We start from the raw sequence: 23195 nt of genomic DNA on the forward strand, positions 1-23195 counted from the left end.
ATAAATGCGTTAATAGGACTTTGAAATGAGTTGACTCGTAATGTGCTTTTATGATGATGATAACTTCGTGCTCTGATATGATTGCATGGAACGAAGCCACAGAGCCAACAAGAGGAGTGCAAAACGGCAAGAAAGGCTCTCGCGAGAAGTTAATTGGTCGACTGCTGAATAAATCCAAAAGGACGTTCTGGGAACATACATATCCATGATAACTGAAAGTCACAGGTTATACATTAGAGGTGGTTCAACTCATGAGCCCATATTTTCTGTGTACACGAACAATTTAATTTCCCTTCGGTACTCTCAGTACAAATCGAGTTTTTTCAGCTTATGACATCGGCCAAAATACCTAAACTTGGAAGGCACGGCTTTAGCACCCGTAATCTTTAACAGCATCGGCGAATGTTTCCTGAACTCGGGCCATTTCCCTCCTCCTGGAACCACAGGCACTCTGTAAGATAAACAAAGCAGGATGATTCTCATTTCTTTTTCTGTTTAAATAGCACACACTTCAAAATGGTAGGGTTATGAACTTCTTGGGCTGTTATGAAACCAACGCCAGCATTGTCTTCTCGCGACTGTCCAGAGCTCATTTCTTACAGTGCTTCTCTACTTACTTGTGCGTCCCATCATGTATTTTTTAATCTAAAAAATACATGATGGGACACACACAATACATGACGGGACACACAATAAGCTCCGGTTGTTAGTCAGAGACTATGCTTGTGTTCCCTCTGTCCGTCCTCATCAAGTGTGCGCTGTTTTCGCCTCGTCATCTGAAAGCCATAAAGCGTTCAGTTCATGTTGGGTTGACCGGTAACGAAGTATTCTCGTCATGAGCGAATTGTACTGATCTTGGTGTATAGAAAGTGCATAGTTCAAAAGTGAGGGATACTAATGACTTCAGAAAGCGACAGGAAAGCGCGACGAGTGTGAAAAATTTAACTAGAGCATATCAGCAATGCCAAATGCGATATGAATTGGAAGGACACTTACTTATATATTGTGGGATGAATTGCGTTTAAGCTGGTGCGCAAATTTGTTTCTCTTCCGACCGAACTCGAGCATCAAATTACATTGTTTTACCAATCACCAACGCGAGCACATTCCAAGTGTATCGTTTTTTTATCATGAAGCTTTTCCGCACGCTCGAAATAATCGCGAGGGCAACTTGTTTCGTATATGTAGGTGAGTTCACGGTTGAAAAAAAATCACTCACGTCTCAGGATTGGCATTGCTTCTTTTTCGCTTGTCCCATGCCATGTTTTCTTTTCGCAATTAAGAACTATCGTTTCTTGATCTGTCAGCTTCATACATTTCAAAACAAGGCCTGGCTATCTGTATCAACTGTTGTTGCTCAAGATGCAAAACATATAAATGAAATAACTGTAGTCGCGTTTCTAAGTGTTTTCCACATTAGTTTAAATACTTCTAGATTGGCAATCTGTTGATTTTATTAGGGGACTTAAAGAGAATTCCACGAAGTGACTATAATACACATGTATCGAGATTCCTTCTCAGACACGCGTATCTACCTCCTTCTTGTACATGCGTGACGTGAGGAAAATTAAGGACATGACGTGAGGAAGGAACGGCAGAAACTGATACGCAAGAAGCCAATTAATGAACTAGCTCTGAGAGGGAAAGTTCAGGAATTCAGAGTTTCACTTCAGAATAGGCACGCGGCTTTAACCGAGGAAACCGACCTTAACGTAGACGCAATGAATGACAATCTGACTAGTATCATCAAGGAGTGTGCAGTAGGGGTGTGCGAATATCAAATTTTTCGAATACGAATCGAATACGAATATCCACCTTCGAATATCGAATCGAATACCGAATATCAAAGGAAAAATGCCTCCACAGTAACAATATTTTATTTAACATGTAGCTATTTGAAAAAAAAAAAAAACATTAACAGCCTGACTGGCAACAAAACATACACTGCTATCTCCAGAACACAATGTCCAGGCTAGCACAATCACATCACAACGCAAGCAAATATCACAGCACAATGAAAGTAATGACTAGATGTTATCATGAAGAAATATGAGTTGCTCCACATGATCAGGCAGCAGGCGCTCCCTTTTAACAGAGACACCCCCCCCCCTGCCACTGAAAAGGCACGCTCGCTTGGAACAGAAGTGGCTTGTATAGGTAGGCACATGGGGCAAAGCTTCGCCAGACTGGGGTATCTGAAGGTGCCTACAGTCCACCACCAGTCACATGGGTCACTGTCTTTCTTCAGAAGTGGTCCCGCATAGTGAACGAGTGGTAGTGCGGCACGTTACGGCCGCATAATATTGCAAATGTCCGGTCACATGATCGCCAACAGCGCTGCGCGTCGGAGATGCACCAGCAATAAATCATACGTATTGGGGCGCTCGTCGCAGGCAGAGATCGTGCCTCCGTGTACTTACGATGTTTATCGCTCCTCTCGGCAACGTTTTTAGCTATACGAACGCAGCAGAAATGTGGAAGACGAGTTATTTTATGCATGATAATCGAATCGCATATTCGAATTTTTCGAAGTTATCGAATATTCGAAACTTTTCGAATACACCATTTTCGAAACGAATACGAATATTTCGAATGTAATATTCGACGAATATTCGAAACTTTCGAATATTCGCACACCCCTAGTGTGCAGTGGAAGTAGGGGGTACAGTCGTTAGACAGGACACTGGTAAGCTATCCCAAGAGACGAAAAACCTCATTAAGAAACGTCAAGCTATGAAAGCCTCAAATGGAACAGACAAAATAGAGCTGGCGGAGCTTTCGAAGTTAATCAATAGGCGTAAAGTAGCCGACATAAGAAAGTATAATATAGAGACAATTGAGCATGCTCTAAAGAACGGAAGAAGCCTCAAAGCTATGAAGACAATACTGTGCATAGGCAAAAATCAGATGTATGCATTAAGGGACAAGGAAGGCAAGGTCACAAACAATATGGATAGAATACTTGAGGTAGCGGAAGAGTTCTACAGAGATCTGTACAGCAGCCGAGGCATTCAGGATGATAACGTAAGAAGGAGTAATAGCGCAGAGGAATCTGACAACGCACCAGTATTGACAGGAGAAGTAAAGAAGACGGTGGAGAGATTATGTTAGAGAAACTGGCCACCCTGTATACGAAGTGCCTCTCGACGGGGAGGATACCAGAATCTTCGAAGAATGCCAACATCATCTTAATCCATAAGAAAGGGGACGTCAAGGACCTGAAAAATTACAGGCCCATAAGTTTACTGTCCGTTGTCTACAAGCTATTTACAAAAGTAATTGCTAACAGAATTAATACGACGTTAGAGTTCAATCAACCAAGGGACCAGGCAGGATTTCGTACAGGATTCTCAACAATAGACCATATTCATACTATCAATCAGGTGATAGAGAAATGCGCGGAATACAACCAACCCCTATACATAGCCTTCATAGATTACGAGAAGGCATTTGATTCGGTGGAGACATCAGCAGCCATGCAGGCACTGCGGTATCAAGGCATCGACGAAGCCTATATAAACATAATGGAAGAAATGTACAGCGGATCCACAGCCACTATATTCCTCCATAAAGAAAGCGACAGAATCCCAATAAAGAAGGGCGTACGGCAGGGAGACACGATCTCTCCAATGTTATTCACCGCGTGTTTACAGGAGGCTTTCAGGGCCCTAGATTGGGAAGAGTTAGGGATAAGAGTTAATGGAGAGTATCTCAGTAACCTACGATTCGCTGAAGGCAAAGCAGCTGGTGAGGATCAGGTAACATCAGACCTGTTGAAAGACGGTGGAGAGATTATGTTAGAGAAACTGGCCACCCTGTATACGAAGTGCCTCTCGACGGGGAGGATACCAGAATCTTGGAAGAATGCCAACATCATCTTAATCCATAAGAAAGGGGACGTCAAGGATCTGAAAAATTACAGGCCCATAAGTTTACTGTCCGTTGTCTACAAGCTATTTACAAAAGTAATTGCTAACAGAATTAATACGACATTAGAGTTCAATCAACCAAGGGACCAGGCAGGATTTCGTACAGGATTCTCAACAATAGACCATATTCATACTATCAATCAGGTGATAGAGAAATGCGCGGAATACAACCAACCCCTATACATAGCCTTCATAGATTACGAGAAGGCATTTGATTCGGTGGAGACATCAGCAGCCATGCAGGCACTGCGGAATCAAGGCATCGACGAAGCCTATATAAACATAATGGAAGAAATGTACAGCGGATCCACAGCCACTATATTCCTCCATAAAGAAAGCGACAGAATCCCAATAAAGAAGGGCGTACGGCAGGAAGACACGATCTCTCCAATGTTATTCACCGCGTGTTTACAGGAGGTTTTCAGGGCCCTAGATTGGGAAGAGTTAGGGATAAGAGTTAATGGAGAGTATCTCAGTAACCTACGATTCGCTGATGACATTGCATTGATGAGTAACGCGGGAGACGAATTACAGCTCATGATTACTGAACTGGATACCGAAAGTAGAAGAGTAGGTATGAAAATTAATATGCATAAAACTAAAGTAATGTGGAACAATCTTGGCAGAGAACAGCGCTTTGCGATAGGTGGCGAGACACTGGAAGTTGTAAAGGAGTACGTCTACTTAGGACAGGTAGTAACCGCGGAGCCGAACCATGAGAGTGAAATAACTAGAAGAATAAGGATGGGTTGGGGCTCATTCGGCAAGCATTATCAAATCATGAATGGTAATCTACCACTATTCCTCAATAGGAAGGTATATAACTGCTGCATCTTACCGGTACTTACCTACGGAGTAGAAACCTGGAGACTTACAAAGAGGGTTCAACTTAAACTGAGGACGACGCAGCGAGCGATGGAAAGGAAAATGATAGGTGTAACCTTAAGAGACAGGAAGAGAGCAGAGTGGGTCAGGGAACAAACGGGGGTTAAGGACATCATAGTTGAAATCAAGAAGAAGAAATGGATATGGGCCGGGCACGTAGCACGTCGGCAGGATAACCGGTGGTCATTAAGGGTAACTGACTGGATCCCAAGAGATGGCAAACGCGTGAGGGGGAGACAGAAAATTAGGTGGGTAGATGAGATTAAGAAGTTTGCAGGTATGGGAGAGGCCTTTGCCCTGCAGTGGGCGTAGACAGGCTGATGATGATGATGACGATGATGATGTACATGCGTGGTTTAAGGCCTCTCGTAAACTCACAGGTATATTCACTAATTTTTAATTACCACTCCACTTGTTGCTAAAACCGTGAGTCGGCAATTTGTGCTCGGCAAGAAGAAGTGTGCTTCTGATAACAAGTACGATTATGTTTGCTCGAGAAAGACATCTCGGAAAGATTGAAGTCTGATAAAAGAAAACTAATTCGAGCGCGGCCTACAAAAACTAAATTCTCGTAACAGACCGAATGCTTGGGTTTCTTACCTGGACTGTGCTTTCACTAGAGACGTTACCAGATAGACGGTGCAGCCATGCGAACAAAATAATCTGCATACGACCTTACAATTGATGATGAAATCTTACCTTCCTTTCGCGAAGTTGCTCCACATTTCGATGAGTTTCTTAGCGAATGGGATGTCCCGAGCGCAGCCATTCTTGTCGAAAGGCCTTCCAAATACAAAAGCGATATCGTCACCGTGCGTCATACCCAGGCAAGGGAGAGCCTTGCTGCATTCCGAAATGTAGTCCAGCTCGTAAAAATAAACCGCGTGGCCTGCCTTGGTCGATTCCATAGCTTCCGCGAGCTTCAGTGCCGTCTCGATCGAAGGACAACTTGCTAGCACCTCAGTCTGTTCCTGGACCAGAGCTTGCGTCAGTTTCTTGTAGGCGAAATTTGTAAGTCGCCCCATGTAGAGTTTACGAAGCGTCAGCAGTTGTGAAAGTGACAGCTCTTTGTGTAGAGCGCCCAGATGGTACAGCACTTCAGCCTTGCTTACGTTTCTCGGAGGCAGCGTCCTAGAAAAAACGTCTGCAAACTGTGCGTACAGGCTTACGCTTCCTTCGTTAGCGACGTATCCAATCATTACTTGCCTGTCACCCGTGAATCTAGCCAGCTGTGAATGGGTCGGCAAGAGGCCGTCGCCAGAAACTGGCGTAAACGTGCCGCCGTTGTCTATGAAATTCTGTTCCAGCGGTCCAATCAAATTCGCGTCGATATTCCGCATGCAGGAGACGATACTTCCTGCCTTTTTGACGACGGAACTTTCGTTGTGACAACCGAAAATCCTCGCGAACTTGCCCGACTGAACAAGAGCGGCATCCTTGTGAATTGACACGCGTTTCGGCGTCACGGGGCCACTTTGGACGATGGCTCGTTTGAACAAAGCGCTTGTCCCTGGAGCTGTCAGGAAGAATCCGATTGAAATGCCACCCGCACTAAATCCGGACAATGTGACTTCCGCTGGGTCACCTCCAAAAGAAGAGATGTTGTCCTGAATCCATTTAAGCGCCATGAGTTGGTCGTGTAGGCCTTGGTTTCCGGGAGCACCTTCCGTGCCGCCGTACAAGAATCCGAACGATCCCAATCTGCACGTTTCAAAGCATGCAAATAAGGCAACGTAAGCACATGTACAGTTCTGACTAACGAGCACACTGCTATAATGGTGTTACCTTACGAAGGCGTTTGCAGTTTTCGCAAAGGTCGTAATATTCCCGTTATTCAAAGCATGGAGGCGGCGCCTCTTTGGACCAAATACCCCAGCTAAATTCGGAACTCCGCGTATGCTCAGCTGGACCTCTGCAACGTCTTTTCCCGATTGTTATTTTTTAATGGTGGTGCCTTCCTGAAACCTAAACGCTTGTATTGACCAAACACTGCGTAATTGTCGCCATAAAGTTATTTTGAAAAATAATACAACACAATCAAAACGCACGCGCTGTTTGTGCGTTTCAAGGTTGCTATTATCGAATTTGGCACAGGTGACGTTGAAGGTTCCTGTACAGCGGGGAGATTGGCTTTAAGAAATTCTTTAATGTGTCATTTCGTGTACTGGAGCACACAGCCAAGTGACCTCGTTGCCAACTAGCCTCGTTGACTTATACGGATTTTAGTGCAGAAGTCTAAACCAATATTACATTACCCGCGGTCTCAGTTTAGCAAGAGCGCTAGTCAATAGGTGATTTCGACATCTCCTTTTGTGAAATTTGTGTGTATACGTATGCTAGAAAAGATCCAGGACTGCGGAAAAAAAAGTGGGGCAACTACGCATTAGTGGTGCAAAGACTGAGGAAAGTCCGGTGCTGGTGATCTTCCCCTCCTCCTTTCTTTCCTCCTCACCCTCCCTTCTCGTTCCCACCCTGCTGTGCTATAGACTATCTTACGGACGGGTTTCGGTGCCGCCACGCTGGGCTGTTAACCTTGCCGTGTTTTATCTTGAACAACTAAGCGAACAGTGTTACGGTGGGCGTATACACATGAAAACTGTTGGGTTGGTGCATTCGGCGTTTCCTGACTTTCTCAGTTCGCGTCAGATACACAAAAATAAGAAAACATTCGTTTAACAGCACATTATGGCGGCGCCCACATGCCTTACGTAACACAGTCTATACCATACAAGAATATGCTATGCGTTACCCTCTCCGCTGCTCCACAACTTCACACAGCTCCTCACCCTTACTCCCCACTACCGCCCCCTTGCTATGCAATACTATTGGCCACGAGATCGAGCGGAGTCGCCACCTGGCGGCTTCTCGCTGAACCGCACCTAGTGTGGATTGCTCCATGCGTCGTCTGCTAGCCACGTTGTGTTTGCATGTGCGTGTACGTCATGCAGGTCCTCAAAAGGCGGTTTGTTCCGTTGCGTTAGGGCAACTTTAACCGCACGAACGTATGCCTAGCACGATGCAAAGAAGCATTTGGCGTGGATCGGCTGTATATGCACTGTAATAAGATCAATGAGTGCACTTGTCGAGAGTGCTGTGTGTGGTCGTCGTACCCTCCGTTCACGAGAGTCATATCAGTATCCTAAAGATGAGAAGTATTAAAACTCATGTGAATATAGCCTTTTAGTAGCTCGGTGGTAAAAAAGAAAGGCTCTCATGCACTTACGCGTTGTGGTTAGGTGTATAACTTCGGGACTGTCGTTTATAGGTTACGCGACGAAATTTAGTTGTGTATGGTCCTGGTCCCACTACACAGAAATATTTCTCTCAAGTCACGCCGGACACTTCGGTACTTAAACTGTCCACTAAAAAGAACAGAAAATGGAATGATACGAAAATCGCAAAACTGAGTTGCCTCGCACAATTTTAACTTGTGGCGAAATTTACACAAAAACACCCGTGTACTTAGATTAAAGTACGCGTTAAAGAACCCTGATGGTCAAAATTAATCCAAACCGCGTACTTTACATTTATGTCGTAGTAATTTCACGCGAAGCCACATCTTTTTTTCTTTACATTATCTTGATCGTTTGTGTTGCGTTGTTATAGATTGACGGAAGGCAGCGGACATTATTCGCGTCAAAGAACGTACTTTGATCCCGTGAAGTAACCGGGCTTTTGTTCCATTACTGTCATGCAAGTAATCAATCGAAGAAAGTTCTGTGCTGTACAGATGTCTTTGCGTACTGTTACCGGAATAAAAACAAGCGTGTACGTGTTAAACGTCTCCGTAGCGCCCAAGCAGCGCTACGGAGACGCTGTCAGCTACGTAGCTTTCCCCAGTAAACCTATCAAACTGTCCTACATTTCATGGAGAATTGAGTAATAAATTCGGATGAATATTTGACATAAAGTGCTGTTTGAACTCATCGTGCAGGAATACGGGCTTTCTTTTTGTTGGGGGGTAGCTAGATGATAAAGGAGTAAATACTTAATTCATTCGCGCTATCAGCAGTGCGTAGTAGGTGGAACGGAAGCTAAACACGTACATATAAAGCAACAAGAAAAGGTCATCCATTGCGAAAACGCCGACTGTTGCCGAAGGCGAGCAACCCGTTCGATGGCAGAATGCGCTTCTCTCACAAGTAATAGTAACGTTCGGTGCGCTTCGTGCATCATTTCGGGTATGAAGGGCGCACATATTACCAGAAAGCTGCAGTCAACGCATTTTCTTTGCGGGAAATCGGGCCAAATTGCTCACAACGAAGCGCTGTTGTGTGCGTTTGTGTACGCGCCGATAACCGCCTCTCCACACTAGCGCGGCGACGGTGCTGCCACCTGTAGCCCGATCTCGCGGCGAATACACCGCTATGACATTCTTTACCTTCTCCCCTCCACCTTTCACTCCTCCTCGCCCCCACTTCCCTTTCTCACACCCTTGGTATACTAAACTATGCATGGCAATGCCATGCTAGGCAGTGATGTTGTGTGCCTTTTTTCGGGGAATTTTCAGCCGCCATTTCGGCGAAAGGGAAAAAGGCCGTTATTCGAAGGTTGCAGGTACGGACCCTGCAGGCGGCAAGTTATCTTTTCGTCCACTTTGCTTTCCTCACATCTACATCATAATTACTGCAAATAACATCCCCAATAATTTCCCTGGCTTTATTGTCTGTTAGTTCTCATTATTATTGTGTCTAACAATGATACGAAAGAAAGCAATACTGACTACTGCTTTATGCAAAATTGGTTTTTATAAAGACGTGTGCCGCCACTCACCCGTAATCTAACTGAAAAGCCGGAGCTGAATGCTGAATGCAACGCGGCTAATTCCGCGAACTGATGTCGCTAACCATCTTGGTGCGAAAGCATGTTCGGCTAGTGACAAGCGTGTCTATTTGTGATACCCGATAAAGGAGGAAATGGTTCTACATTTAATACCGGATCAATCTTAATTATCGAAAGTCAAGGAGGCCTGCACATCGAGGTCGCTGAAGCGAGTTATGCTGAAACAAAACTACGAAATTGTATAGGTTCGCTTACCCTAATTAAATTACCTGGCAAAAAATTACGCAGCCATGCAACCATCTGCGCCGCTATCGGCTTTCATGTTTATACATTCACGGCACTTAATAGCGCTCTGTTCTTTGTCTTACTGGCTGGCATAAAGAAAACGACAGAATTACACGTCGCACTTTCCGCATATTATTTACGGGAAGCAACGCGCGTAATAATGCTTTACAGACTTTTAGAGCGATAGCTGTACTTCACCCGGTAAAGCTCAACCAAGATCAATGCCGGCGAGAGACCTTCTGCCAAACACTAGTGCGACTCGTTCGCGGAAACGAAGAGCGGCTGAAGGTGAGTGTTTCCTGCCGCCATCGCCACTGCGTTTAGGCGTCAGAGTGAGTCTGTGTTGTTGTCTTCTGGTGCAACACGTTGGCTCCAATGTCACGGCATGTAGTCAACTCGTGTAGACTTCTCGTCGACCTTGTCTAAACCCTCACATGTGATAAAGATAATCTCTGCAAACCAGTGGTCTCGTCCTTTCCCAAAGTTAGCAAAAAAAGTGGGGGGGGGGGGGGGCGCAGCTAAGCACTACTGCTGCGAAGGCTGTGGAAACAGCGGAGCTCGGGGCCTTCCCCTTCTCCTCGCCCTCATTTCCCTTTCCCACCCCTTGCAATATAAGGCATGCTATGTTTTACCCTCTCCCTCCTTTCCACCCTATTCACTCTCACTTCCCTTTCCCAGCTCCTTGTTATACCATACTGCCGCGTCATCTTAGCCGCATTCAAATAACGCGCCCATCCATTCAAGTTCGCCACTCTCTCGAAGAGGTCCAACCAGTCCTCCACGTCTTCGAACGAGTCGCCATGGAATACTGGCGGCTTGTGAGGTTGATTGACGACCACTTGTGACGGTGTTGCCTGACTAGTCATAGCGGTGGCGTCCGTCGTCTGAGTTCCCCTTGGCGTGAAGTGTAGAGGACTGAACTCAGGCGAGTCACCTCGAAGACGACGGCTGGCCCTCTGGTGCACAGGTGTCAGCTCCACGCGATCGACTCGTTGTTGGTCGGGGCCAAGGAGGTTAAAAAAAATTGCTGGAGCGGCGATTTTTGCGCAAGAGTGAAGCCGTGCCCACCAAAAGATGGCGGCTGTGGCCGCCAGCTTCCAACCCTTTGTAATGGGTTGGAAGCTGTAAACGGCCCACGAGTTACGTAATTCGCATAGAGTGACGCCCCGTAGCTATTTCCCTCTCCCGTCATGCTGTATAACATTCGTTGACGTGGGAGAGAGACGGCGGGGGGGGGGGGGAGAACTTCATTGAGACCCTGAGGAAATGGATCATGGGCTTCCTTGGCACTTGCGAGGAACCCATTACTCTACAAATCATTGTAATTTTTGTGAAGTAGGGAAGTAGCCACATGCCATTTTTCTTCATCCTACGGAGAGCCATGGTACCCGCTAAACACATGTAAGGCATTATGCGCACATTGTTCATGCTCTGCCTGATGACGATGAAGAATTATGGCGGACGACTTTGTAATGGGTTCGAAGCATTCAACAACCTACTCGTTGCAAAATTCGCATTGTGTGACGCCTGGTTACAGAATTCGCGTTGTGTGACGCCTGGTTGTTATTTTACTCGTCTACCACGCTACATTGCATATGTTAACGTGGTTCCTTCCCGATCTGAAGCCTGTATAGTGTCTTTTTGCGAAGCAGTTTCTAGCACCGGCATGGCTGTAAGGTAGAATACTGGGCTCCCACGCTGAGGGCCCAGGTTAGAACCCCGTTCCATCCTAAAAAAATCGAGCGAAATAAAAAAAAAACGAAATAATTATTTCGTTTTTTTTTTTATTTCGCGCGATAGTGGTTACGGACACCGGCGGCGGCGGCGGACATCTACGGCGCCAAAGACGGCCGCTGAAATGATGTTAAGAGCTTTAATTCGCTGTAAAAATTAGCACGTGTTGACGCCACCATATTACGTCACAGATCGCCAAAATTTTTGACGTCGTGAGGACGTCCCTATGACGTCATCATGACGTTACCACATGGCATCGTCGCTTGCTCAAACGTTGGCCGATCAAGGAGGTAGAGCAAAACCAGGGGACGGGAGGAGGAGGGGAGGCGCAGAAGCCTTTCTATGCCTCCGATCCTGGAGGCAGTGCAAAACCACGTTAGGCGTAGAAAGCTTTCGGAGGGGGGTGTGGGTGGGAGGATCACCAACTACACCGAGTGAAAAGAAATAAAGAGGGTGGCTTTCGCCTTTCAGATCGTCTTAGCCGAATGCATAAGGAGCCCTGTGAGTTTTTGTTTTATTTATTCTTCTGCTCCTACTCTTCAGTGCTGTTCCCCTGTCTCCTTCATTTCCTTCCTCCGACGCTTGCCAGGCGGCGCACTCGATGAAGCCAGGCTCAACTGGGCCAAGTGGTTGCAGGGCAGCGCGAGTTTCTATGAACGATCCAGCGCCGAACCTCGAGCTTAAAGGGCACACTAAAAGCAAATAACAATTTATGTCAGAGTTGAAGCTCAATGTATGACAACGTCTAAAGCGGCAATATTATCAACAGCAGTGCCCTACTTACCTAGAAATTAAGCTAAATGTATCCCACGACCTGCGCCACAAGTGGGCCATTTTGGAAATGATCCCGATGACGTGAGAGCATCCGACTACAATTATTCACTCGTAATAAAGCTAGCTGCAATAAAAAAAGAACCTTCCGTGCATCAAGAGACGTAATAAAATGCTGCTTGTTCGTTTCTGTTTGATTCATGGAAAAAAGGACCTCTTTGGCGTTGCTATGGGGATCGGCGCGCGTGGTTCAAATTTTCCGTTTTCGCTGAACTGCGCTTCGCCCGGCGCCCGGCCTCGCTCACGCGGTCGCGTCTCAGTGATAGTTTCGGTATCACGTACTGCCGCGTGTGTTTTGCACGCTCGTGAAAGTCGCTCTGACAGAAAGTTCGACAAAATGCCGCATGCATGTGATGTTGCCGGATGCCCGAATGGTGCACGCCAACAGTACACGCCACCGCGCAGTAAAGGCGGGCAACGTTGGGCACGGCAACAGTGACGTCAGAAAGACCGTTTTCATGCGGGTGATCTGAAGTGCGCTAACGCGATTCGGACTACTGAAACGTGATTTCATTTCAAAATAAGCACTTCTTTGGACAAAGGTAGTACTACGAGGTTTCTGGACCGCTATTTCAACAATCAACGCCGACTTAATATTTGCCTTTAGTGTCCCTTTAAAGGGACTGTGCAACACATTTTCAGCATGGTCAGAAAACGCTGCCGATCGGTAGTTGAGGCTCCCGAGAACACGCGAGCCAAACATTATAGCGCAGCACGCGGCCTGGGATTTACAATAAATTCGCAAAGTCAGCTAAAAGCACTACCTCTTCTTTACAAAAAATGATGCCTACGCGTCACAGACACGTTCCACGCCACTGGCTGATTTGAACATGGCGCGCTCGGTAGTTACTGCGACCGCCGCGAGGAGCCGGCAATCGCCCGCGCGCGCAGTGCGCGCGCGCGCGTGTGCGTGATCGCACTGATAGTACGCCACGCGTTCGAAGAAAAGTAAAAGAAAATGTGCTCAAGGTCAGGAGGCGCGCGTGACGTACCTTCTTTCCCCATGCCATCCCCCTCCCCTGCTTAGCTTTCAGCGCTTTCGTCGGGGCGACAAAAGACAGAAAGCAATTACAGCGTGCGACAAATCGTACGTATTCTAAAATTTTTCGCGGTGTTCGATTCGTGAGGCAATAAGTTGCTTTAGTGAAGCCATTCCATGGCTACTTGGAAAAGTGTTGCAGGGTTCTTTTAAACAGCTCCGCTAGGGATGGTCGATTAAAATTTTTAATCGATTAATCGTTAATCGATTTAGCCTTTAATCGATTAATTGCTTTCGGTGGAATCTTTTAATCGATTAATCGATTAATCGACATTTTTAATGGGTGCTTTAAAACCGATATCTCTTTGTTTGAGAGGCATCGTTCGTGTTTAATATGGGCCCAAATCTTTTCATTAGACGCGCTGGCGATCCAAAATTCCCCCTTTCGAAAGTGTCGACGACGGGCCCCTTGCGTGCAGTGTGCGAAAATTCACACTTTCGCACACTGGACACAAGGGACCCGTCGTCGTTGGTTGATGTCGCGGATTCAAGCATTTGTGGCCATCATCCCTGGACTATTCGGCAGCAGGTCGCATTTTCTCGAAGCCTGCCTACTCGAGCACATCGAAACAGGAGGCGCGTTCGGGGACCACACTGGTTGGAAAGTCGCAGTTGAAACATGCAGTGTGGCGGAGGGTGAGGAAATCCCGAGAAAGGTAAAAGAGGAGACGAGGAGAAATTAAATAAGACACTCGCTCTAGTAAGCAAGTCATCTGTTCTCGGTTTGTCGGTTGGATATTGGGGAAGCCCTACATAATACTATAATTGCGGACTGACGCGATCTTTTTCTTGAGGTCACCTATGCAGAGATTACAAAGAAATATACTGGCCTCAAGCAGACCATCCGTACAGGCAACTGCGGGAAATAGAAGGAAAGAAGATGACATTTAGGGGCTCGTTTTTCTTTGTTAGACACAATATTAATTAGAACTAAGAGACAATATTGCCAAGAAAAAGTATAGGGGGTGTTATTTGTAATAATAGCGATATAAATCTGAAGAAAGTGAAGTGGACGGAAAGATAACTTGTCGGCGGAAGGGACCGAACCTGCGACCTTCGAATTCTAACAAAGAAGAACGAGCCCCTAAAAAGGGGCTCGTTCTTCTTTGTTAGACACAATATTAATTAGAACTAACAGACAATAATGCGAAGGAAAGTATAGGGGAGGTTAAGGGTGTATGACAAAGAAAAAACGAGCCCTTAAAAGTCACCTTCTTTCCCTCATGCACATGCGAGGGCCTCGTTCTGGCAGACTTGGTGCCTTCAGGTAGTATGCGAGGGATTATTGGTCAGCTGCCAGCTCGTAAAAAAGGTCACTTGCTACGTGACGCCAAAAGGAAGAGAAAGAGTGTTCCACACTCGCCGCCATGGCTGTGATCGGCGCTGACTAACACTCCTAGGTTTAAATGCACATGTGTACCCTATGAAGTGGACGGGGTATGACCGCCGCCGTAGCTCAGTGGTAGAGCATCGGACGCGTTATTCGACGGTGGCAAGTTCGGTCCCTGCCGGCGGCAAGTTATCTTTTCGTCCACTTTACTTTCTTCACATTGACATCCCAATTATTACAAATAACATCCTCTATACTTTCCTTGGCATTATTGTCTGTAAGTTCTAATTAATATTGCGGGAAATAGAGTGACATGAGTTTCTGCCTCCCGGCTAGAAAAAACAGCAGCTGCGCCAGTATACTCCGCAGGTTTCACCTGATCTTTGCCGTAACACGGCGCCACTCACACCTTTTCAATAGTGCTTACATCCTGAACTGTGAGCGCGATCTAGTGTACCAGACATTACATCATAAATTGCGCGACTGTCCTTTCTTGTCAAAGCAGAAGATGGGGGCCTCTAGCTGAAAGCTGTATTTCTCCCTAAGTATGCGACCATACAGTATTACTAAGTGCTACAAGGTCACTTCTTCAATACTAATGCACTGGATGCTAGACGTTCGGTAAACCGACGCGTAAAGTTGCGGATTACATAAATGGCCTATAAGGGCCTTTTCACAATTTGCGAGTGCGCATTCCCGCACTACATTTTCTCTCAACTAATGGCAGCAACTTTCGTGCTTCAAGAGAAGACGAGGCGGTAGTTGCACGTGCTGGCGTTTGTCTATTATGCGTGTTCGTGTCAAGAGAGCCGAGTTTACACTTTCCGCGTCCCAGCGCAAGCAAACCACGCTTGAACACTCTGTTTGAAGCAGTGACTAGCTGCCATTAATTGGGCTAACTGCATCGTAGGAAAGTTAGCTCAACAATTATGAAAACGGTATATATACCCTATAAGACGGACAGTTGGGCTAGTTGGTATACAGCAAATAAAAGATGCTTACTAGCGTCGTTGTCCTCTTTACGCTAGCAAACGTGTCTTATTATGTATATTCGGATTACCTAATCATCTCCCCATCATCGTACTTCATCACTCTTTTTGCCCCGTTGCGTTTTCCCCTGTGCAGAGTAGCAGGCAGGGGCGTACTAGCTCAGGCCACCCTCTCTGCCTTATAATACATTTTCTCTCTCTGTTTCATTGGTAAACAATATTTTATTTGCTGAAGAGTAAAACAGAACGGCACTAAGAACCAGTGAGTAAATAAGCAGCGCATATTACAATGCCACACTTACACAAGAAACGAGTAAAATCTCAGGGTTGAATAAAATAGAAAGAAAGTTGCGATTGACACTACAGGTGACGAAAACTACTCGTTTACCAAATGTAAGCAGACATGCGTTTATGCGGCAACACGATGAAACAGCGCGGCAAAAAACAAACACGAACAAAATAAGCTACAAGACGATGCGCTGGCACGTATGAAATTTACAGAAAAGAATAAACTTCTCGTTTGAAAGTTGGCGAATCGCCGTGCTGCTAACTTTCTCAACAGTCCCCTTTTGTTTTGTTTCATGGTGTTGCTGCTCCGAACCACATGCTTTTTTCTACTGAGCGAAGAAATGTCAGTTGCCCGAGATGCTCGGGCAACAACCGACACCTCCTTTGGGTCGCCACACATCCAGCATGCGAAAAAAAGCGCTCGGATGCTACTGACGTTGCAGGAATTGGCAAATACTCCATCGCAATGTCAAACACATGATCTAGGCCAGTTCGTATGCTGTGCCAAGTCTCAAGTGGGTTCGGATTGGTGCGACGATCGACTACAGGGCTACTATAGTATGTCTTGAACTGAGAAGGCATTTAGTTCAACGGATCGTACTCCAGTGCAACGCAATTGTGTAGAAGTGCGCGATCGACGGCATCCCAAATAGAACCAGAAAAAGTAGTTGCAATCGGCTTTGCAACTTCCTGCGTCTAAGGATAGCGTTCAGCGTGGATAGCGTTCAGCGTCTGCGTCTCAGGATAGCGCGCCTCGCAGTCATGCGCTCCGGCCAAGGGGCGAGGTTGGGGGCGGGAGTGGGGGATGCCGTAATCGATTAATTCAATAGTTTTAATCGATTAATTTGAATAATCGAAAGGCACAAATCGATTATGATTAATCGATTAATTGTGGACATTTAATCGATTAATCAATTAATCGTTCATCGATTTTACCATCCCTAAGCTCCGCTCTTAAAACCGAGCTATCGTTGACAAGCTTGGTTTCAGCGCGTTCAACCACGGCAATAATTTTGTTTTTCTATCCGCTGCTCTGGCAAAATCAAACAAGGCTTGGCTGGCAACAGATTTACGCAGCAGATGCGATGGTTATGGAATTCGCTCACCCGGATCTCCAATAGAATGCGCACATGCAGTATGACGTCCCTTCCCATAAATAGCTAATTTACGACGATCGCAAGCGCAGCGTTGCACTTAGACCTACAGAAGAGCGTCAGAACCTCCGTTTTTGCTCATTGCGCAAACCGATGCGACATCCCCTTATAAAGGACTGCGCAGATGTGTTCACTGAACTCCAAGCTCTCCAAGCACGTTGTACGAAGCGAAAGCACGGCTAATTGGTCTAGATGGTATTGGTTCATATTTGGACTGGATGGGGCGCGCACACAGACAAGGACACAAGAAGGAAACCACGCCAACAACACAGGCGCTTGTGTTGTTCGTGTGGTTTCCTTCGTGTCTCCCTTTGTGTGCGCGCCCCATCCAGTCTAAATATGTACGAAGCGACTTGCTCGCCGGTATGGGGAAATGCGCAACCATATGTTGTATCCCGAAACAGTGTTATTTCTAGCACGCATTATTAAGCGCACCATTCTCCTTTGACAACAGTGTCTTTGACAAATGTTTTTAACTAAGGAATAGCAGCGTGCCTGCAGCCTCTACGAAGTACGCGTAAATACCCGACGTCTTGATGCAAAGCAGAACACAGTGGAACTATTACTGGATGGTAGGAGCAGCGTCCTAGGGGCTAGCAGATACCCCAGAACGATGGCGTGGTGAGGAGCGCACTAAGTATTGTTCCAGGCGCCAGTGCACGAGATGTGATAAAATTGTCGGTATTATTCAGCGCCCCGTAAAACATTACACCACTTTGCTTGATGTTTGATGCCCGTTTCGTTCAGAACAGTGCATGAAAACGCACAGTTGTTCAGAGCCACAAAGCTATATTTACTCTGTTTATCTTAGCATGAGCACAACGGCCATTTCTTGCAGCGGGAGGCACAATGCTGCTACATAAACGACTGAGCGTATCACTGAAGTCCTATACCTTGTACCGTGAAGTCCTGTACCTTCTTACTGGTCCATTCTTTTAATAACTTCGCGTCATCAGCGTGAAAATAAACAAGCTGCACATATGTAAGTGACCGTGGTAAAGCCCGCCAGAGCAGGGGCGTAGGCAGAAATCTTTTTCGGGGGGGGGGGGGGCACCTTTTTGATTTGAAGTGGGGGCCGGGCAGGCAGATGTGGCCAAGTGGCATTTTGGGCTTTGTATGCCACAGCAAAACAATAAGTTTTCTTGCTGTGGCAAAAAAATTATTTTTTAATTATTTATTTATTTATTATTTAATTAATTATTTTATCGCTGTGCCAGAGGTAAATGTGAAGGGAGGTGCTTTATGTGAGTTGAAGTATTTGGTGCACTCTAATATAAAGTAAATGGGAGCTCGGAGTACAAAGTAAGCACTTTTTTGTTGGTATAGTATAGTGCTTTCAGTCCTAACGGTTCCCTTACCTGTAGGCGATTGTGACCACGACAACGTCCCCGAGAGAAGCTAAATTCCCACCGTCAACCAGGGGCATGGCGGCAGAGCCATGACGAAATAGTCCTCCGTGTATCCAAGCGATCACGGATCGTTTTCCACTCAGACTCGGCGTCCAAATATTCAAGTAGAGGCAGTCTTCGCTGGTCTGCACACCTGCATGGTTATAGCGTGATGAAAACGTGAATTATCGCAGGATACAAGAGTAAGGCTGGTGAAATAATATTTTATTTTGCTTGCTTTACTGTAATAATGGGTGAAAGTTCATTAGTGCCATGGCGCAGTGTCTGCACTCAGATACGTTTGCCTGGCTCAACTCCTTCTGCCTCTGTTGCTCAGCGCGCTGCCTTAGGATTAGCATTGCGAAAGGTGAGAAACCACAACACCATAATTATGGGCGAATTCAGGGCGAAAGCAGCAGGAAATAAGGAAGGAAAACATCGGGTCTAGGAAGAGTACAGTCGGAATCACACTTGACTAGAGCGGTCGAGGGCGTCGCCGTATATGCTGGCGCCGTGCGCAGCTGCTACCTCGCGTCACTTACAAGCTTCCGTGTATGCTTGAAAAACAGCACAAGGACTTAGCATGTAGTATGAGTATGTTTGGTAACAATACGGCGTCGGTCCCTGCATTCTTTTGCAAAAAAAAAAAAACGGCCCCTGAATCGGCCGGCTGGCCGTTCTAGGCAAATGTGATTCCGACTGTACAAACACAAGCTAAATCGACATCGTATAATAAACATCTTCAGAGAACGTGTTCGCGGGATATAAACATAATATAATATCTGAGGCCATCAGTAGTCGTGAATGAACTTTCCCATTATATTTGGAGCACAGATTACACCAAGCAATTTAGTCCAATCTGTCAACCTTAATTTGAGGTCAATGGGCATTTTCCCGATCATAGTCACTGAACTGCTGGGAGATTAAATACATGGCGTATCACGCATTTTGCAATGCAATGAGCATTTTTTTTAATGAATTAACCTTTAGGAGACTTCGCTGAGTCCCATGTGTTCCAAAAAATGTGCTTGTATTTTCGCGTACCCTAGAGACAACAGATCTGACGCAGTTCTCTAGGTAGGTTATCGCTAATACATAGCCATAATAATGAGACCGATATAGGCTATGTCAGATAGCGGTTCTTATACTAAGGATGTGAAATTTTCTCTTTCAACTCGACTACATATATTGAGAATGCAAAGGGAAGATAGCTACGTACTGGAGAATATGTCGGGTACACCCTCCATTTTTATATTCTCCCGTAGTCGTCTATTGCGCTGTTGCAGGCGACATCGGGATGTACCGTAATAGTGAATGCATGCAATTTGAACAAGCCGAATTAAAATTTTTCTTCACGTCCGAGATTATTAAGTATGTATCTGCAGTGCAGATTGAAACAGAAAGATTTCAATCAGTAAATGATAAAGATAGAGAGGCTGTTCACCATAGGGAATCCAAGTCAAATCCCTCGCTGTAAAGACACTGTGCTGAATGCATGCCGGAGGCGTCCGCGTGGCATCCCAAATGTCATCAATCCACGGAGGCTGCGACTGGGGTTTCCGATACCGGAGTGCACCAACAGGAGGCCTGGCGTATCGTATTCCGGTAAAAGCATAAACGCTGTCGTTGCCGACTGAACAGCGCTTCACACCCAGTATTTTGCCTACTGATGCTGTGACGATTACAGCTTCATGTTTGCACTCAACCACCCATGCAAACAACACTTGCAAACCAAAGGTAAAAAGATAGGAAATAATTGCGAAAAACGCGATGCGTCGACAGCTTGCCGTCATATTGGTATGTGACCGTAGGAAGGTCTGAAAATACGCCGCAAAAGAACAATATGAAATCAAAAAATCCGCATATGGCGCCCTCTAGACGGTGACGTCATCTGGAGGACACAGCTGCCATACCGCCTAGTTCCGTTAATGACCTTGACACAGCCTATGAGCTCGCCAGTTCCGCTGTCCTGAAACTCATGCATGCATACCCCTACTTGATTCCGAATAACCACGACTACTACTACCTAAATGCGCAAAACACAGCTGCAGTCAACGCGTTTGGTTTAATTATGTATTGCCAATGAATTTTCCTTCTGCGGTTCAAAGCAGCGTTTCCCGGGATTTTTCAATGGGGTGAAAAGTCCGCCAATAAACATTTGGATATGGAGGCATCTCGTTTTCGCGTTGCGGATGTTCACAGCCTTCGTAAAGGTTTTCGAAAAATGAAATATCTGAATTTGTTTACTGCGCCAGATGAAAGTAGTGCGATGTTATTTTGTTGTTAAGCGATGTGGATGACCTAAGAGGTTTAAAGTCACTACGAATGAACTGGTCAATACGGAAGTGTTGCTTTGCCGAACAGCCGATCGTCAACAGTTGCATTTTGTGCAAGCTCCTGGGTCTAGGCCACTGAAGTACACTGCACGGAATGAAGAATCTTTTTTTTTTCCAGTGGTTGCATTTAAACACAACTTTTACCATCGATGTTCACCGCATCCTTGATAACAGCTGACACACAGTCAGACATCACGAGAAACGGGACGGCGTGAGTACGGAGTGTCGTTCGGCATACATTTCATAGAAAAGGAACATAAACGAAATTCTTGATGCCGGCTGGTCTACTTTACTCTCCGCAACACATTTACCTACCTGACGATGGAAGCAAAATAAGAAAAATCAACTGAACAATATCAGATAGTAAAAGTGGGCAAAACAGGTTGTAGTATGGCGCAAACATACACGTAGCCGAAATGGAATAGAAAAGCACCGTGCTTCATCAACGCCGCGGTCATGTGTGCCGGTCCGCGGTGCGTCACAAGTTATGCGCAACCAACTAATCCACGAGTCTGCTCATTTCAGGCTAAATAGCACGTGCTATCACCCATAGTGGTAATATTTTACATAGCCGTATAATAAGGAAAGAAATATAGTAGCTTACATACAGCAACATGAGAGCGCGTTGGCGCGCATGGTAAGATTTGTAATGTCAGAGAATGAATACGATGAGCGAAGCCTTTCCAATATGCAGGAAACAACCGCTAGTACGCACGGTGACGAGAGCAGCACATCGTGAGTAGCAGCCGTAGATTTTTAGGTACAGAAAATGAAAGAGCTATGATATAGGATATATATGCTTTCGCTCACCTGGCTGCCAAGGCATCTTTGGAATGGAATTGACGTCGTTCACAGAAATACTGAGGCTCCGTTATCTAGGACGTTGATCGAGTGACAACGACAGCAGGGACAAAGGAATGTCGCCGAATTTGACACGTGGTGACACAGCTTTGTCCATCCTTTATAGGTATATTATACTGCCGCCTATATACCGGTAACCGAAATAGGGGGTCCGCTATTATATCCCGGCTCATATTGTAAACCTACATTTGCTCAGTACTCCGAGTGGAATGGCTCCATCTTTTTACTTTAGTTGTCCTTCGCGACAGCCATTCTGCCACAGCTGCTGTGTGTAACCGTTACCTCCACGTTGTAGCGGTAGGCACACACGGAAGTTCCGAAGTACGTAATCGCGCAGGTCAAGCGGCGCACACTTAAAATAATGTCGTTTGTCTCGCATATGCTTCAAGAAAACAATGCCTTTTTTTTTTCTGCTGTTCCGAGTCGCCACCTGTGCTCAAATGCTTTGCCTTTCACCCCATTGGTATTGGTACTGGGGCCATGAAATAATATTCGCCAAGAATTCGTGCCGGAAATCTCAAGTTCTAAAGCGATAACTTATTGGAGATAGGCAGCGATAAGGACTTCTAGCAGGATACGATAGAATCGTATTCAGAAAAAGCAACATAGAATTTGCAATTGTAAAGTTCTGTGAGCTCGTGTTATTCGAGAATAGTGAAGAAGGAACAACTTTAGGTCGCAATTTCTTTAAATCCAGGATGTTTACTTGGAGTTCTAGTGACGCCACATAGCGTTGCAGTTGGCCTTCTACACTGTTCAGCGATGCTATCTGTTATTTATACTTTATGCACCTGTTAGCTAGCTATAATTGATTTAAAAAATACCAGACCACGTTCGTTTTACCTGCCAATCACGCGAAGTCGTGAAACCACAAGAAACAAGAGTTGTAATAAAACGGCGTTTACGCATGGACTACGGAGAGCACAAGCCATGATTTTCTTCACCGCCAGAGTAAGAGACGCTTCATAGAGCATACATTGCAAACGGGTTTGAGCCTTTTAGGGAGTTTCGGGCTCGACGCATAACGTGCATCCAAAAGGTACTACGCAAAACCCCCTTCAAAACGAGGTTCAAAAGGAGGTTTTATTTACATCCTTTAAGGGAGTGATTAGACGGAACTAAGGAGGTAAATTTGTGTTTTTATTGAACTCATTTTGATGGCTTGAACGGAGCGCATTTGAAGTTTTTCTGGTTCTTTTGAGAGCTTTTAAAGCCTCCTTTTGGAGGTAAAGTTGTTGTTTTTATGTAAGCCATTTTGGGGGCTTGAACAGAGCGCATTGAGAGTTTTTCTGCTTCTTTTGAGAGCTGTTAAAGCCTCCTTTTATACGAGGCCCTAGAGCGGTCGCGAAATGAAAAAAAAAGTA

At 45.8% G+C, this 23195-nt stretch overlaps 1 protein-coding gene across 2 annotated transcripts; it reads right to left on the reverse strand.

Moving 5' to 3' along the window:
• Nucleotides 1–268: 268 nt before the first annotated feature.
• On the reverse strand, nucleotides 269–21865 carry LOC119395846 (acetylcholinesterase-1). 2 transcript variants are annotated; one of them, XM_037662852.2, is made up of 4 exons: nucleotides 21781–21865; nucleotides 18605–18788; nucleotides 5514–6515; nucleotides 269–451 (listed from the first exon to the last, which is right to left on the reverse strand). In XM_037662852.2, the coding sequence occupies exons 1-4, from the start codon at nucleotides 21794–21796 to the stop codon at nucleotides 304–306; spliced, it is 1350 nt and encodes a 449-aa protein (XP_037518780.1). In that variant the 5' UTR covers nucleotides 21797–21865; the 3' UTR covers nucleotides 269–303. The 2 variants fall into 2 exon arrangements, with proteins under 2 accessions (XP_037518780.1, XP_037518779.1); XM_037662851.2 differs by lacking the exon at nucleotides 21781–21865 and adding an exon at nucleotides 20079–21369.
• Between the last annotated feature and the right edge of the window lie 1330 nt (nucleotides 21866–23195).

Source organism: Rhipicephalus sanguineus, chromosome 6, assembly GCF_013339695.2.
Source record: "Rhipicephalus sanguineus isolate Rsan-2018 chromosome 6, BIME_Rsan_1.4, whole genome shotgun sequence".
NCBI lineage: Eukaryota > Metazoa > Arthropoda > Arachnida > Ixodida > Ixodidae > Rhipicephalus > Rhipicephalus sanguineus.